The sequence below is a fragment of the Mirounga leonina genome, unplaced genomic scaffold (genome assembly GCF_011800145.1).
Source record: "Mirounga leonina isolate KUSES-001 unplaced genomic scaffold, KU_Mleo_1.0 Mir_180, whole genome shotgun sequence".
NCBI classification, from domain to species: domain Eukaryota; kingdom Metazoa; phylum Chordata; class Mammalia; order Carnivora; family Phocidae; genus Mirounga; species Mirounga leonina.
The window spans coordinates 35,536,889-35,556,593 of record NW_023270469.1 but is presented as its reverse complement, the minus strand read 5'-3'; the positions used below and the strand labels follow the sequence as shown (position 1 = coordinate 35,556,593).

The following is a 19,705-nucleotide window of genomic DNA, read 5'->3' as shown; positions in this document are numbered from 1 at the left end:
AAATAGAAACTAAAAGAACAGTAGAACAGATGAACGAAACTAGGAGGTGGTTCTTTGAAAGAATTAACACGACTGATAAATCCCTGGCCAGACTTATCAAACAGAAAAGAGAAATGACCCAAAGCAACAAAATCATGAATGAAAGAGGAGAGTTAACAACCAATACCAAAGAAATACAAACAATTATAAGAACATATTATGAGCAAACCTATGTCAGCAAATTAGATAACCTGGAAGAAATGGATGCATTCCTAGAGATGTATCGACTACCAAAACTGAACCCGGAAGAAATAGAAAACCTGAACAGACCTATAACCACTAAGGAAATTGAAGCAATCATCAAAAATCTCTCAACAAACAAAAGCCTAGGGCCAGATGGCTTCCTAAGGGAATTCTACCAAACATTTCTAGAAGAATGATTACCTATTCTTCTGAAACTGTTCCAAAATACAGAAATGGAAGGAAAACTTCTAAACTCATTTTATGAGGCCACCATTTCCTTGATCCCCAAACCAAAGACCCCATCCAAAAGGAGAACTACAGACCAATATCCCTGATAAACATGGATGCAAAAATTCTCACCAAAATACTAGCCAATAGGATCCAACAGTACATTAAAACGATTATTCACCATGACCAAGTGGGATTTATCCCTGGGCTGCAAGGTTGGTTCAATATCCGCAAATCAATCAACGTGATACAATACATTAACAAAAGAAAGAACAAGAATCATATGATCCTCTCAACAGATGCAGAAGAAGTATTTGACAAAGTATAGTATCCTTTCTTGATCAAAACTCTTCAGAGTATAGGCATAGAGGGTACATACCTCAATATCCTAAAAGCCATCTATGAAAAACCTACAGCGAATATCATTCCCAATGGGGAAAAACTCAGAGCTTTCCCCCTAAGGTCAGGAACGCGGCAGGGATGTCCACTATCACCACTGCTATTCAACATAGTATTGGAAGTCCTAGCCACAGCAATCAGACAACAAAAAGAAATCAAAGGCATCCAAATCGGCAAGGAAGAAGTCAATCTCTCACTCTTTGCAGATGATATGATACTTTATGTGGAAAACCCAAAAGACTCCACCCCACAGGTGCTAGAACTCATACAGGAATTCAGTAAAGTGGCTGGATATAAAATCAATGCACAGAAGTCAGTGGCATTTTTATACACCAACAACAAGACAGAAGAAAGAGACATTAAGGAGTCGATCCCATTTACAATTACACCCAAAAGCATAAGATACCTAGGCATAAATCTAACGAAAGAGGCAAAGGATCTGTACTAAGAAAACTATAAAATATTCATGAAAGAAATTGAGGAAGACACAAAGAAATGGAAAAACGTTCCATGCTCATGGATTGGAAGAACAAATATTGTGAAGATGTCAATGCTACCTAGAGTAATCTACACATTCAATGCAATCCCCATCAAAATACCATCCACTTTTTTTCAAAGAAATGGAACAAATTATCCTAAAATTTGTATTGAATCAGAAAAGACCCTGAATAGCCAGAGGAATGTTGAAAAAGAAAAGCAAAGCTGGTGGCATCACAATTCCGGACTTCCAGCTCTATTACAAAACTGTCATCATCCATACAGTATGGTACTGGCACAAAAACAGACACATAGATCAATGGAACAGAATAGAGAGCCCAGAAATGGACCCTCAACTCTATGGTCAACTCATCTTTGACAAAGCAGGAAAGAATGTCCAATGGAACAAAGACAGTCTCTTCAACAAATGGTGTTAGGAAAATGGGATAGCCAAGTGCAGAAGAATGAAACTGGACCATTTCCTTACACCACACACAAAAATAGACTCCAAATGGTTGAAAGACCTCAATGTGAGACAGGAGTCCATCAAAATCCTAATGGAGAACACAGGCAGCAACCTTTTTGACCTCTGCCGCAGCAACTTCTTCCTAGAAACATCGCCAAAGGCAAGGGAAGCAAGGGCAAAAATGAACTATTGGGACTTCATCCAGATAAAAAGCTTTTGCAAAGCAAAGGAAACAGTCAACAAAACCAATAGACAACCGACAGAATGGGAGAAGATATTTGCAAATGACATATCAGATAAAGGGCTAGTATCCAATATGTATAAAGAACTTATCAAACTCAACACCCAAAGAACAAAGAATCCAATCAAGAAATGGGCAGAAGACATGAACAGACATTTTTCCAAAGAAGACATCCAAATGGCCAACAGACACATGAAAAAGAGCTCAACGTCACTCGGTATCAGGGAAATTCAAATCAAAACCTCAGTGAGATACCACCTCACACCAGTCAGAATGGCTGAAATTAACAAGTCAGGAAATGACAGATGTTGGCGGGGATGCGGAGAAAGGGGAACCCTCCTACACTGTTGGTGGGAATGCAAGCTGGTGCAGCCACTCTGGAAAACAGTATGGAGGTTCCTCAAAAAGTTGAAAATAGAGCTACCGTATGACCCAGCAATTGCACTACTGGGTATTTACCCCAAAGATACAAAAGTAGGGATCTGAAAGGGTACGTGCACCCCGATGTTTATAGCAGTAATGTCCACAATAGCCAAACTATGGAAGGAGCCAAGATGTGCATCGACAGATGAATGGATAAAGAAAATGTGGTATATATATACACAATGGAATATTATGCAGCCATCAAAAGGAATGAGATCTTGCCATTTGCAACGACGTGGATGGAACTGGAGGGTATTATGCTGAACGAAATAAGTCAAACAGAGAAAGACATGTATCATATGACCTCACTGATAGGAGGAATTCTTAATCTCAGGAAAGAAACTGAGGGTTTCTGGAGTGGGGGGTGGGGTGGGAGGGATGGGGTGACTGGGTGAGAGACACTGGGGAGGGTATGTGTTCTGGTAAGCGCTGTGAATTGTGCAAGACTGTTGAATCTCAGATATGTACCTTCGAAACAAATAATGCAATATATATTAAGTAAAAAAAAAAGAAGAAGAAGATAGCAGGAGGGGAACAATGAATGGGGGGAAATTAGAGGGGTAGACGAACCATGAGAGATGATGGACTCTGAAAAACAAACTGAGGGTTCTAGAGGGGAGGGCAGTGGGAGGATGGGTTAGCCTGATGATGGGTATTGAGGAGGGCACATTTGGCATGGAGCCCTGGTTATGCACAAACAATGAATCATGGAATACTACATCTGAAACTAATGATGTAATGTATGGGGATTATCATAACAATAAAAAAAAATGAAAAAAAAATAATTGGATAAGAAAATAGGGAGGAAGAACAAAAATCCAGCACTTGACCTGCCTGTCTGAGCTGTACTTCAGGTGACTAAAGTTGTCTTTTTTATTAAATAGAAAATTCCAGATAATAATATATACAGATGAATGATAGATGTAGAGTGCCACAATTTTGTAACTCCTTTTGAAATAATGGCCATGTCTATAAATATCAATAGCAGCTAAAACCATTAGGATAGCATTATAATGAATGGTCCACGCTGAGGGAAACTGAAACTACTGGTCAATCTTAACATCACAAAAGAGACAGAATTTAAATCACATGTCTCCTAATGACCTGAAACAAACTGCAATATCTAGGAAGAATTTTTGACCAACAGAAAGTCTGATTCTGATCAAGGCTTCAAATTTAACTACTGGTTTAGAAAAAATACAGGGGACAGAGTCACATGCTAACACTATGGTGGTAGAAATGGCAAAATTCAGAGTTTGAGACATTCTATAATACAGATAATGTTCTTTTTTTTTTCTTTTATTATTTTATTTATTTAAAAGATTTTTACTTATTTGAGACAGAGCACGTGAGTGTGCGCAGGAGCAGGGGAGGGGAGGGGCGGAGGGAGAGGGAGAAGCAAGCTCTCTGCTGAGCAGGGAGCCAGAGGTGGGGCTCGATCCTGGGACCCTGGCAGGTCCCTCCTGCTCGTGACCCGAGCAGAAGGCAGAAGCCTAACTGACTGAGCCACCCAGGTGCCCCCAGATAATGTTTTTTAAATATATGTATGTATACCTTGTTTAGCTCTTGATTTGATAAAAACATTTAGGAGATAATTGGGGCATTTTCAATATTGAATAAATATTTGATGATATTAAGAAACTATTGCTAAATTTTTTTTAGATATGAAAACGATCTTTCAGATGTTAAAAATAAAAAAGTCCTTATCATTTAGAGATACAGATTAAAAATATTTATAAATGAAATGATACAATGTTTTGGATTTCAAATTGTCTGGGGCAGGACGGGCTTGTCGATGGTTTTACCAACGAAATAAGATAGGCCACATATTGATAATTGTTGAAGCTAAGTGATAATTAAAAGTAGAGTAGTATAGGGGCACCTGGGTGGCTCAATCGGGTAGGTGACTGCCTTTGGCTCAGGTCATGATCCTGGAGTCCTGGGATCGAGTCCCATATCGGGCTCCCTGCTCGGCAGGGAGTCTGCTCCTCCCTCTGACCCTCCCCTGTCTCATGCTCTCTCTCTCAAATAAATAAAATAAAAAATCTTAAAAAACAAGTAGAATAGTGTATCATATATGAGATACTATTCTACTTTTCTATGTTTAGAATTTTCCATAGTAAAAAGTTGTAAAAAGCCTTTGAAAATTTTAAATTATAAGCTAAATATTTTTCTTACAATTAAATTTATAGTATTTATTAGTCAATAATTTTTAAATGGAAAGGGAAAGAAACATCAGGCAACTGGTGTCTAAATTATCATCAATCCGTAAGTGGAGAATCCAAATTTTGATGTGGTTAACAAACAACAAAAGCAACTAAAGGTTTATTTATTATATACAGTACTTTATTTTTTTTTTAAAGATTTTATTTGAGAGAGAGAGAGAGAGAGAGAGAGAGAATAGGGGGAGGGCCAGAGGGAGAAGAAGGCTCCCAGGGAGCCAGACTTGGGGCTCAATTCCAGGACTCTGGGATCATGACCTGAGCCTAAGGCAGACAACTTAACTGGCTGAGCCACTGAGGAGCCCCTATAGCCAGTACTTTTAATGTGTATCTAAGATCACTGATTTCCTTATAATCTTTTAACATTTTGGTTTTAACATTCAATTCAATAGGAAATGATTACTAAGAAAAGAATAAATAAAATCTTGTAATTCTTTGGCAGTTCAAAAGAAATATTTTACATTTTTGTGCAACTTACCTGCTGTAAAATCTGTAGTCAGATCAATAAACGCGTGCGAATGTGGAATTCGCATTTTATTTTTCGTGGTCAATGCAGGATGCCATGATAAATTCCTAAAAAAAAAAAAAAATTTCTAAGGCAAATATCAAATAAGCAGTTTTAAAATAGAAAAACCTCTGCCTGCAAGATATTTTTAAAATTTATTGATTTTTGTTGAGATACTTCTCATATCATAAAATTCACTCTTTTAGAGTAGACAATTTAATGCTTTTTAGTACAGTCACAGTTTGCAACCATCAGCATTATCGATGGAAAAGATTTCTTTACCTCAAAAAGAAACCCTGTATCCATTATTTACTTCTCCCTTCCCTCTAGCCCTTGGCAACTACTAATTTGCTTTCTATCACTATGGATTTCCCTATTCATATAAATGGAATCACACAATATATGTCCTTTTATGTCTGTGTTTTTTCACTTAGAATTTCAGGTTCATCCATGTTGTAGCATGTGTCAGTACTTCAGTCCTTTTAATGGCTGAGTAATATTTCACTGTGTGGCTATACCTTTTGTTTATTCATTTATCTGTTGATGGACATTTGGCTTGTTTCCACTCTTGGCTATTATAAATAATGGTGCTTTGAATATTCATGTATAAGCTTTTATGTGGACATATGTTTTCAGTTCTTTTGGGTATATATCTCAGAATTGGTGGGTCACATGGTAACTGTGTATTTATCTTTCTGAGGAACTGTCAAACTATATTCTAAAGTGGCTTCACCATATTATGTTCTTAACTAGCAATGTCAGAGGGTTCCAACATCTCCATTTCTTTGTCAACACTTACTATTTATTGTCCCTTTGTTTTATTATAGTTATCCTAAAGCGTGTGTGTCTTATGGTTTTGACTTGTATTTTCCCAATGGCTAATGATGTTGAGTATGTGTTAAGTATTTATTGGCCATTTGTATATCTTTGGAGAAATGTCCACTCAAATCCTTAGTCTACCTTTAAGTTAGATTATTAAATATAATGTTTTATTTTTGAGTTGTAAAAGTTGTAAAAGTTCTGCACATTGGCTTTTCACTTTCTTGACAGTGTCCTGTGATGTACAGAAGTTTTTAATTTTCATGAATCCTTTTCATTTATTTTTTTTGTTGTTTGTTCTTATGCAGTCATATCTAAGAATCCATTTCAGAATCCAAGTTTATATAGATTTACCCATATGCTTTCTCCTGAGAATTTTATAGCTTTAGCTCTTATATTTTTCTTCGATTCTTTTTTTAAGTATAAAACAAAATGATTTAATATTATCATAGATGTTTTTTCCAAGACAATGAAGAATGATATGATTATCTCTTATGAATATTAATTCCAACATCTTGAGCTAAAGAAAAGAATAAATTTGGAATCTTATCTCAAACCATATATCAAAAATTAACTAAAAATGGATCAAGGGGCTAAAACTATAAAACTCTTGAATGAAAACATATGGGAAAATCTTCATGACCTTGGATTTGGAAATGGATTTTTAGATATAATGCCAACAGAATATTCAGCAAAAGAAGAAACAGATGAATTAGATTCATCAAATGAAAAACTTTTGTACATCACAGGATACTATCAAGGAATTGAAAAGACAATTCCATAGAATGGGAAAAAATACTTGCAAATATCTTATCTCTGATAAAGGTCTAGTAGCTATGTACAAAACCTTTACAATTCAACAATAAAAATAACCTAATTAAAAAATGGGCAAAGGGGGCGCTTGGGTGGCTCAGTCATTAAGCATCTGCCTTCGGTTCAGGTCATGGTCCCAGGGTCCGGGGATCGAGCCCTACATCTGGCTCCCTGCTCAGCGGGAAGCCTGCTTCTCCCTCTTCCTCTCCCCCTGCTTATGTTCCTGCTCTCCCTCTCTCTGTCAAATAAATAAATAAAATCTTAAAAAAAAAAATGGGCAAAGGACTAGATATTTCTCCTAAGAACATACACAAATGGCTCTAGCACATCAAAAGATGCTCAACATTGTTAGTCATTAAGGAATTATAAAAGAAGACCATAATGAGAAACCACTTCACAACCACTAGGATGGCAATAATCAAAAGCCAAAAAATTTTAAGTGTTGGGGAGGAAGTGAAGAAGTTTTGTACACTGCTTCTGGGAGTATAAAATGGTGTGTTGGTTGTGGAAAATAGTTTGGCAGTTCTTCAAAAAGTTGAACAAAGAATTACCACATGACCCTGCATTTCTATACTTAGGTATATACCCCAAACAACTGAAAACAGGTATTTAAACAAATACTTGTATACGAATACTCTTAGCACTATTCACAATAGCCAAAAACTGGAAATAACCCAAATGTTCACCAATGGATGAATGGATAAACAAAATGCCATTCATACAATAAAAATATTTTACAGCCAAAACCAAAAATCCCCTGAAGTACTGATACATGGTACAACATGGATGAACCCTTAAAACATTACGCTATGTGAAAGAGGCCAGACAAAAAAGGTCACATCCTATATGATTTCATTTAGATGAAATACCAATAATAGGCAAATCCATAGAGAGAAAGCCGATTAGCAGGTGCCAAAGGGAAAATTATGATTGTTTAATCGGTACAGGGTTCCCTTTAGAAATGATGAAAAGCTATTGGAAGTAGGTGATGGTTGTAAAACATTGTGAATATACTAAATATCATTGAATGGTACACTTCACGTGGCTAGTTCTATGTAATGTAAATTTTATTTCATTATAAAAAACAATCATGTAAAGTTTTCATATATCCCTCATTCAGTTTCCCCTAATGTCAACATCTAATATAGCCACAGTACAATTGTCAAAACCAGGAAGGTCACACTGGTAGACTATTATAACTATAGAAGAAAGAGCAAATTTAAGTAAAACAATTTCTCAATTCCTTATCAATAGAACACATTCCATTTTCAAAGTCATTCTCATTTATCAAGGCCCTACTTTGCTTTTCTTACTGGTATCTGAGTACACTTTTCTCTACTAATAGCACTTTTTAAGATGTAAGCTCCTCTGAGGGACCCATGGGGGACTCAAAAGGTTAAGCATTCGACTCTTGATTTTGGCTCTGGTCATGATCTCAGGGTCATGGGATTCTCTCTCCCCCTTTTCATGTGCCACTCCCATGTTTGGGCACTCTCAAAAAAAAAAAAAAAAAAAAAAGATATAAGCTCCTCTGGATACCCTGATTCATAGATATTTCTATCTACATCACCTAACCAGGACATGGCTCCCAAACAGTCACTGAAATGAATCATGGTCTAATCAGAAAATACTTGCTGGACTGCATCATAGTATCAAGTAGCATTTCCTATTCTCTACCTCTAGTGAGAACATGCTATTTTTTTCACAATACTAGGTTCCAGTGAAATATGGAAGCGTAGATATGTCATCTCCAAAGAGAAATTTAAGGCTAATTAATAAGTACAACTTAATTATCAATATATCATCTAAGTGACTGGGTAGCAAACAAGATTTGAACTTGGTTTTAATGTGTTGGGACAGCAGAGAGAAACAGTTGACTAATTTGGCAGGTGGAGTCTGGGAAAAAGAATAAGCATTAATTAGGAGAAAATTTTCCCTACACAAAGGGTCCATGCTGTACAAACAGTTAACTTCTTCCCAATATCCTTATACACACTTTTTAGCACATAGTAGGCCTCATCTGTTGCCTCAACGAGACAGTAAAAACAAAACTAAGCAATGTTCATATAATCCTATTTCATTATTTTAACCAAAATCCCATAATATAAGGTATTAATAAAATAAAATGCAATAAAATACTAAAGTGAGAAATTGGATTCAGCATTCGGTGTAAGGTAATTCAATGCAAAGCATTCATATCATGTTTTTCTTTCATACTACACAAGGTTAGAAATGCCTAAAATAATTTCAATCAAGTCCAATTTAGTGAGGCCAGTTCACTTCTTTTTAAGATAGACCATTTATTCACAGGTTCTTTAAATTTTGAGCATTAAAGTATTTTTAATTACTAACAAAATAATCAGACGTAGGCTAGAGAGATTATACGACAAGTTTAACCCAAAGTCATTTCAGAAGCATTTCCTAATGTTCCCAAGAAATTTGTAATTATAGGCCAAAAGTGAATTAAAAAATAAAAGCTTCTACAGAATTGAGCTCAGTGAGGTTAATCATGTGGTTGCCTTTAATTACTACCTGAGAAATTATTGATCTCATTCCCTAAAGAAATTTTTTATAAGTTTGCTCTGAAATAAGTTATAGTTGAATTCTGGAAAACTTCAAAAAACTCCTAGAAACTACTTGACAAAAATGTACATTTCAAATAAAGAATTTAGAAGAGCAATAAAGCAAAAATGATAAAGTGGCAGACTATGGGCCAAATTCAGCATGAAGATGTGTTTTATTTGGCTCATACACTGTTTTAAATACTTTTAATTCCTTGGTAAAACTTAAATAAAAAATCAGATTTCACATAAAAATCTGATTTCCAGATTGAAATTGAAATTGAAATACCAGGTCTGTTAACCAACTGGCTCTTTTCAGACAGAGTTATAGTCCCTATAGGCAGCCAAAGTCCCCACCTTTCCAAAGTGCTTCACTCTTTGGTTTCCTTCTGGGTCCCTTTAGACATTTGAATTTGCAACTCCTAACAAAATATTAATTATAATCTTCCTTTCCAGAATATTTCAAATCAATATTCAAGGTCTTCACAGTATTTTAAGTTTTACACTTGTTGCCTACACTCTGTTAATTTACAGTAATGTCTTTCAAAAAGCAGTTAACTGATCCTTATACTTTATAGTGGGGGGAGAAGGGAAGAGCTATTATTTCTTTTTGTGATGCATTTTAAGATGGTTGAAAATTAAATGTACATATAGTTGTATATCAAAATTCAATTGTTTAAAAATTTAAAGTTGAAAATAAAACTTATTTCTCCTATACCTTTACTGTTGTTCTTTGTACACATCAGTTTTTCAATAAGAAGCAACAGACACCATCTTTATAAGCAAGTATATTCCTATAAACTATAATCTTCTCATATACATGCTCAACTCCATTTGAAGGCCAAGGTCACAAATTGTTCTGAATTCAAAGGAAGAAACAGCAGAGATGAAAAAATGGGCAGTTCTGAGCCATGTTGAGTCTATTTGTTGACATTTCTTGACCTCTGCAGAAAATTCCAATTATTAGCTACCCACCACCCTGTCCCACAGGAAACATAATTATGTCAAGGTGTTCTAATTTGTGGGCACCATTAACCTTAATCACAAAGAACAGCATTTATCAAAGGATGAATTTAAATGTAATTAATGTCAACTGTAGCTTTTGGTTGCCTATGGTAATTGCTCTTTGAAATGACTGCTAATCCACCCACTTTTCAATGATCAGTCTTATAATGAATTATCATTATTTTAGGTATCCAGATATAAGCAATTACCAGGATATGGGTCTAGCATGCTTTTCCAAGCTCTCTAGTTCTTTAGTCCACTGGTCTTCAAGCATTTTTGCTCAGACAGGCCCTAAAGGAATTTTTGAAAACTTTGTATCCCTTAACACATTTAAGTTCACTTCTAAAAAAGTAATCTAAGTATTTTCATCAGTTTAAACCACTATAAAATATATAATTTTCAAATCTATTAGAATTATTGAGATTTTAAAATAATTTGTTCTTTAAAAAGTGTATCCAGTGGAATATAAATACCGTACTAAATTTTTACCCACCATTATCCACACACACAAAAACTGCATGAACAAGATTGGTGGAAAACATGGGGGGAGTAGGAGGACCCTAAGCTCACCTCATCTTACATATACAACTAGATTAACACTCATATCAGTGTAAATAACCCAGAAAATGACCCAAAGATTGATAGAATAAACTACAGAACTAAATATAGAGAAGAGGCCACATCTAAGAGGGTAGCAAGGGTAGAGACAAAGTGGGGAGCCAAAAGGTGGGAAGCTAAACAGACCTGCAGGAGTGTTCACAGGAGGGAGGGATACTATAGGGAGAGAAACAGACTCACAATAGGGAAATCTCACAGGGAAGACAAATCCCCCTAACCATTTTGGCTTTGAAAATCAGAAGAGCCAAATTTCATGAGTTCTTACAACCAGCAGGACTTAAAATTTGAAACTTTACAAATCATTGGGCTCCACTCCTGGGGAGCCATAAGGCGAGAGAAAATGGAGTCACTGCCCTTAAAGAGGCAGTACAATAAACAGCTTGAGGAGATAGAGGACAGAAGCAGCAGTTTGAAAAGTGCCAGGGTTATAGTGGAGGGGAATTTGTGTATACAAATCTCAGAGTGTGTGCTAGAGGGACAGGCTTCTATGGGAGACTTCTCTAGGAACAAAGAGATTGGCAGGTGGTATTTCCCTCCCCTGCCTCCCAGCATAAATACATGTCCATCTGCAGGAACCAGTGCAGTACCAACACTCCCAACCTAACTTGCTTATACTGCAAGTCCTGCCCTGGCAGAACTCTCCCACCAGAGGACCTGTGCAAACCTTGCTAACACTGTGCACCCACCCCCACATACTTTGTGGATCCACTCCCTCCAAACCAGCTCGCCTTAGTACTGGTGATTGTAGTTTCCCTCTTGCAAAAGACCCTGCAAAAACCACAGATCCAATCTGACAAACTATGTGGATCACACCCTCAAATATGCTCTTGGCTACAGCACATCCAAAACAGTGCCAAAAGCCTGGCACTATGAAGCAGCCCCAACAAGGCCCAGAACAACTCCAAAGTAACTCCTGCCTCAGACAGAGGGAAAGATAACCACACACACTAGTCAGACTATGGACCCAGCAGTGGACTAGGGGCAGACAGCTGGTCTGACCGCAGATCCCACCCACCAATTAAAGCTTCTCAGGGGATGACACAGGGAAGGTACTCTGCAGTTTGGTGCTACTGCAACTCTGACAAATGGCTGGTTTGACTCAACTCAAGCCCAAGGTGGTCTCAGACTGGCCCATTAGCCAGGGACCAAATACTGCCCACCACAGGCAAAGAGAACCATTGCAGATGACTGGACTGAAGGCAAAAGCAGCTCAACCAGAAAAGTAGGGTTCAGGCAACACACATAGGAGACACTCCTGAAGTGCCAGGTTCTGGTCAACAGGGGATACTGCAATGCAGGGGACTAAATGACCTTTTCTTCATAAGGCCATAACTTTCAAGAGCAGGAGATGTAGCTAACTTTTTTAACACATAGAAACAGACCACAGAGTTAGACAAAATGAGGAGACAGAGGGCTATGTCCTGAAGGAAATAACAGGACAAATCACAGCAAGAGATAAAAACAAAACAGAGATAAGTAATATGTCTGATAGTGAATTTAAACTAATGATCACAAAGATACTCACTGACTTGGAGAAAAGAGTTGAGGACTTTGGTGAGACCCTTAACAAAGAGACAGAAATTATAAACAAGAACCAATTAGAGATGAAGAATCAATAACTGAAATTAAATATACATTAGAAGGAATCAATAGTAGACTAAAGGAAGCAGAAGAATGGATCAGCAACTTGGAGGACCAAGTAATGGAAAGGAATCAAACTGAATAGGAGAGAGAGAAAAAAATAATACAAAATCAGAATAGACTTAGGGAGCTCAGTGACACCATCAAATGTACTAACATTCTCATAATAGTGATCCCAGAAGGAGAAGAGAGAGAAAAAGGGGCAAATGTTTCATTTGAATAAATAATAGCTGTAAACTTCCCGAATGTGGGGAAGGAAATACATCCAGACTCAGGAGGTTCAGAGATCTCCCAACAAAACCAACCCAAGGAGCTCCAAACCAAGATACATAATATTAAAATGCCAAAAAGTAGTGATAGAGGGAGAATTTTAAAAGCAGAATGAGAAAAGAGAACAGTTACAAACAAAAGAAACCCCATAAGGCTATCAGCTGGTTTTCAACAGAAACTTTGGAGGCCAGAGGGTGTGGCATGATATATCCAAAGAGCTGAATGGAAAAATCTTCAGCCAAGAATACTCTATGCAGCAAGGCTATCATTCAGAATAGAAGGAGAGATAAAGAGTTTCCCAGACAAATAAAAGTTAAAGGAATTCATGACCACTAGACCAGCCCCATAAGAAATCTTAAAGGGAACTCTTTGTGTGGAAAGGACAGAACATAAGTAATAAATAAGAAAAGTAGGAAGCACAAGAGCAGAAAAATAAGTATATTGTAAAAATCAGTCAAGGGACTCACAAAATAAAAGCATGTAAAGTATGACACTGTATATCTAAAATGTGGGGAGGTGGGGGAGAGGAGCAAAGAATGGGTTCAAACTTAGGCGATCATCAACCTAATATAGACTATTATATGCAGAAGATGTTACAGACAAAACAAATGGTAACATAAATCAAAAACCAGTAATGGATATATAAAAAATAGAGGGAAAGGAATGTAAGTATACCACTAAAGAATGCCAACTAACCATGAGAGAAGAGAAGAAAAGAAGAACAACAAACAACCATAAAACAATGTGGGGATTCACAGTGCCTGGATAGATAAAACCTGACTTGTATATGCCTCCCTGGATGAGACTAATTGAAATGCAAAGGAGGGAGTGCCCTGAACGCTGGGCTGCCTCTTAAGTTTCTTGGCTGAACATGCCCAGGATTCTTACTGCGGCTCAAGGGTTTCATCCAGGGAGTAAATGCTTAAATACAGGCACCTGTAGTGGTCATGTACTTCACGAACTCCTTGTCCTGCACGTGGGGTATTAATTAAACTCACAATAAAAGGAGAGAGAGAGAGCTCGGCTCAAGGCCTTTCACCATTAGAGCGTCTGGCCCCCAGGCCTCCCCTTTCCCTTACTAAGGTGCTGGGAGTAATCTTTTCATTCGCTGTCTCAGGGTTTGCTGGCCAAACCCGACAAAACAAGTAATAAAATGGCAACTAAGTACCTAGCTATCAATAATTACTTTGGCTATAAGTGGACTAAATGCTCCAATCAAAAGATATAGGGTGACAGAATAGATAAAATATAAGACCCACCATTATGGTGCCTACAAGAGACTCATTTAAGACCTAGAGACTCATTTAAGACCTAAAGACTCATGAAGACTGAAAGTGAAGAGATGGAGAAGCATTTATGAAGCATATAGAAGTAAAAAAGCCAGGGGAGCAATACTTATAGTGAACAAAATAGACTTTAAAACAAAGACTGTAACAAGAAACAAAGAAGGACACCATATAATCATAAAGGAAACAATCCAACAAGGTAATATAATTATTGTAAATATTTATGTACCCAACATGGGGGTACCCAAGTACATAAAATAAGTTAATAACAAACATAAAGGGACTAATTGGTAGTAATATAATAATAGTATGGGACTTTAACACCCCACTTACATCAATGGACAGATCATCCAAAGAGAAAATCAACAAGGAAACAGTGGCTTTGAATGACACATGGAACCACATGGATTTACTAGATGTATTCAGAACATTCCATCCTAAAACAGCAGAATACATATTGTTTTCAAGTGCACATGGATCAATCTCCAGAATAAATCACACATTAGGTCACAAAACAAGTTTCAACAAATTGAAAAAGACTGAAGTCATACCATGCATCTTTCCTGACCACAACACTATGAAATTAGAAATCAACCACAAGAAAAAATACAGAAAGAGCACAAATGCATGAAGGTTAAATAACATGCTATTAACAATGAATGGGTCAACCAAAAAATAAAAGAGAAAAGCAAAAACTACATGGAGACAGGGTGCCTTGGTGGCTCAGTCAGTTAAATGTCCAACTCCCGATTTCAGCTCAGGTCACGATCTGAGGGTTGTGAGATTGAGCCCAGTGTCAGGCTCCATGGAGCCTGCTTAAGATTTTCTCTCTCCTCTCCCTCTGTCCCTCCCCCACTAAAAAAATACATGTAGACAAATGAAAATGAAAACATAATGTTCCAAAATCTTCAGGACACAGCAAAGATTTTCTAAGAGTAAAGTTTATAGCAATATGGCCCTACCTCAAGAGCAAGAAAAATCTCAAATATACAACCTAACCTTATACCTAAAGGAGCTAGAAATAGAACAGACAAAACCCAAAACCAGTAGAAGAGAGAATATAATAAAGATTAGATCAGAAATAAACAAAATAAAACTAAAAAGCCAACAGAACATATCAATGAAACCAGGAGCTGGTTCTTTCTAAAGATAATAAAATTGACAAACCTTTAGCCAGAGTCATCAAGAAAAAGAGAGGGAGAGAAGAAGGGAGGGAGGGGGGAGAGAGAGAGAGAGGACTCAAACAAAATCAGAAATAAAAGAGGAGAAATAATAACCGACCCCAAAGAAATACAACCGACTGTAAGAGAATATTACAAAAAATTACATACCAAAAAATTGGACATTCTAGAAGAAATGAATACATTTCTAGAAACCTACAACCTCTTAAAACTGAATGAGGAAGAAATAGAAAATGTGAACAGATAACAAGCAATGAAATTGAATCAGTACTCAAAAAACTCCAACAAACCAGATGGCTTCACAGATGAAGTCTACCAGACACTTAAATAAGAGGTAATACCTATTCTTCTCAAACTATTAAAAAAATAAATAGGAAGGAAAATGTCAAAATTCATTCTATGAGGCCAGCATTACCCTGATACCAAACCCATAACGATACCACTAATAAAGATAGCTACAGGCCAATATTCTTGATGAACATAGATGCCAAAATGCTCAATAAAATACAAGCAAACTGAGTCCAACAATACCTTAAAAAAAAACATTCACTATGATCAAGTGGGATTTATTCCTGGGTTGCAAGTGTGGTTCAATATCCACAAAACAACCAATGTGATATACTACATTAACAAAAGAAAAGATAAGAATCATGATCATTTCAATAGATTTGAAAAAGCAATTGACAAAGTACAACATTTATTCGTGATAACAACTCTGGACAAGGTAGGTTTAAAGGGAACATACGTCAACATAATAAGGGCTATATATGAAAAAAACCACAGCTAATATCATCTTAAATAGGGAAAAACTGAGAGCTTTTCCTCTACAGTCAGGAACAAGACAGGGATGCCCACTCTCACTACTTTTATTCAACTTGGTGCTGGAAATCCTAGACACAACAATCAAATAAAAGGCATACAAATCAGCAAGGAAGAAGTAAAACTTCCACTATTTGTGGATCACATGAGACTATATATGTATATAAAACCTGAAAAATGGCTAGAACTGATAAAAGATGTCAGTAAAGTTCCAGATACAAAATTAATGTACCAAAGAAGTGAAAGACCTGTACTCTGAAAACTATAAAGCATTCATGAAAGAAATTGAAAGTAACACAAAGAAATGGAAAGACATTCTATGCTCATGAATCAGAAACACAAATACTGTTAAAATGTCTATACTACCCAAAGCAATCTGCACATTTAATGCAATCCCTATCAAAATACCAACATAACATTTTTCACAGAGCTAGAACAAACAATCCTAAAATTTGTATAGAACCACAAAAGATCATGAATCAGCCAAAGCAACCTTGAAAAAGAAAAGCAAAGCTGGAGGCATCACAATTCTGGATGTCAAGTTATACTACAAAGCTATAGTAATCAGAACAGTACAGTACTGGCACAAAAACAGACACAAAGATCAAGAGAACAGAACAGAAAACACAGAAATGAACACACAACTATATGGTCAGTTAATCTTCGACAAAACAGGAAACAATATACAATGGGGAAAAGACGGTTCCAACAAATGATGTTGGGAAAACTGAACAATGACATGCCAAAGGATGAAACTGTATCACTTTCTTAAACCATACACAAAAAGAAACTCAAACTGGATTAAGGACCTAAATATGAGACCTGAAACCATAAAAATCCTAGAAGAGAGCACAGGAAGTAATTTCTCTGACATTGGCTGTAGCAACATTTTTCTTGATGTGTCTCTTGAGGCAAGGGAAACAAAAGCAAAAATAAACTATTGGGACTATATCAAAATAAAAAGCTTCTGCACAGCAAAGGAAACAATCAACAAAACTGAAAGCCTACTGAATGGGAGAAGATATTTGCTAATGACAACTCTGATAAAGGATTAGTATCCAAGATATATAAAGAACATATACACCTCAACATCCCCAAAATTAATAATCCAATTAAAAACAGGCAGAAGACATGAATACACATATGACCAACAGGCTACATGAAAAGGTGCTCCACATCAGTGATCATCAGGGAAATACAAATCAAAGCTACAATTAGGTATCACCTCACACCTGTCAGAATGGTGAAAGTCAACAACACAAAAAACAACAGGTGTTGGTGAGGATGTGGGGGAAGAGGAACCCTCTTGCACTGGTTGTGGGAGTGCAAACTGGTGCAGTCTTTGTGGAAAACACTATGGAAGTTCCTCAATAAGTTAAAAATAGAAGTACTCTATGACCCAGTAATTGCACTACTAGGCATTTACCCAAAGTACACAAAAATATTAATTCAAAGGGATGCATGCACCCCGATGTTTACAGCAGCATTATCTACAATAGCAAATTATGGAAACAGCCCAAATGTCTACTGACTGATTAATGGATAAGGAATATGTGGGGTGTATATATACATACATATATACACACACACACACATATACATACATGCAATGGACTATCACTCATCTATAAAAAAGAATGAAATCTTGCCATGTGCAACAACATGGATGGACCTAGAAGGTATTATGCTAAGCGAAACAAGTCAGTCAGAGAAAAGACAAATACCATATGATTTCACTCATATGTAGCATTTAAGAAACAAAACAAATGAGCAAAGGGGAAAAAAGAGAGGCAAAGCAAGAAATAGACTTTTTAAAAATATGTATCTTATTTATTTATTTGACAGAGAGAGAGAGGGAGAGGACAAGCACAAGCAGGGGGAGTGGCAGGCAGAGGGAGAAACTGTCTCCCCACTGAGCAAGGAGCCCAATGTGGGGCTTGATCCCAGGACACTGGAATCATGGCCTGAGCCGAAGGCAGCTGCTTAACTGACTGAGCCATCCAGGCACCCAAGAAATAGACTCCTAAGTAGAGAGAACAAAGTGATGATTACCAGAAGGTAGGTGGGTGAGGCGATGGGTTAAATAGGTGATGGGGAATAAGGAGTGCAGTTGTGATGAGCACTGGGTGATATATGTTAAGTGTTGAATCACTATATTGCATACTTAAAACTAATATTACACTGTATGTAAGCTAACTGGAATTTAAATAAAAATTTAAAAAAAAGAACTATAGGCCAATATCTCTAATGAATATACATGCAAAATTCCTCAACAAAATATTAGCAAACTGAATCAAAGAACATATCAAAAAAAATCATTCACCATGATCAACTGTGATTTCCTGGATGCAAGAGTGTTTCAATATTTGCAAGGCGATAAATAGCATTAATAAAAGTAAGGACAGGGGTGCCTGGGTGGTTCAGTCAATTAAGCATCTGACTTCAGCTCAGGTCATGATCCCAGGGTCCTGGGATTGAGCCCTGAGTTGGCTCTGCACTCAGCAGGGAGTCTGTCCTCTCCTTCTCCCTTTGCTCCACCCCCCCGCCCCCACTTATGCTCTCTGTCTCTCTCTCAAATAAATAAATAAATAAATAAATAAATAAATAAATAAAATCTTAAAACAAAAAAAGAAGAGAAAGGATAAAAGCCACATGATCATTTCAACAGATGAAGAAAAAGCATTTGACAAGTTACAACATTCATTCATGATAAAATCCCTCAACAAAGGAGGTTTCGAGGGAACACAGCTTAACATAATAAAGGCCATATATGAAAACCCACAGCTAACATCATACTCAATGGTAAAAAACAACAACAACAACAACAACAACCCGACAGCATTCCCCCTGTGGCCAGGAGCAAGACAAGGATGTCTACTCTCACCACTTTTATTCAACATAGTACTAGATGCCTTAGCCACAGCAATCAGACCGCATATAGGAATAAAAGGCACCCAAATTGGTAGGAAAGAGGTAAAACTCTCACTACTTGCAGATGACATGATACTATATATAGAAAACCCTAGACTCCAGCAAAAACTACTAAAACTGACAAATCAATTCAGTAAGGTTGCAGGATACAAAATCAATGTTCAGAAATCTGTTGCATTTCTATCCACTAATAATGAAGTAGCAGAAAGAGAAATTAGGAAAACAATCCAAAAATAATAAAATACCTAGGAATAAACTCAACCAATGAGGTGAAAGACTATAAAACTAGGTGAAAGACTATAAAATTAACACAAACAGATGGGAAGATAGTCCATGTTCATGGATGGGAAGGACCAATATTGTTATAATGTCTATAATACCCAAAGCAATCTACACATTTAATGCAATCCCTACCAAAATGCCAACAGCATTTTTCACAGAATTAGAACAATCTTAAAATTGTATGGAACCAAAAAAGATCACAAATAGCCAAAGCAATCTTGAAAAAGAAAAACAAAGCTGGAAGCATCACAATTCCAGATTTCAAGTTATACCAGAAAGTTGCAGTAATCAAAACA

The 19,705-nt window shown here is 36.7% G+C and overlaps 1 protein-coding gene across 1 annotated transcript in view; it reads right to left on the bottom strand.

The window, feature by feature from the left end:
• ITFG1 (integrin alpha FG-GAP repeat containing 1) overlaps positions 1-19,705 on the bottom strand; it is a 343,036-nt gene that overhangs the window by 304,155 nt on the left and 19,176 nt on the right. Inside the window, exon 6 of the mRNA XM_035025279.1 lies at positions 5,157-5,251. Within this exon, the coding sequence (XP_034881170.1) occupies positions 5,157-5,251 (95 nt within the window). The remainder of the gene's footprint in view (positions 1-5,156; positions 5,252-19,705) is intronic.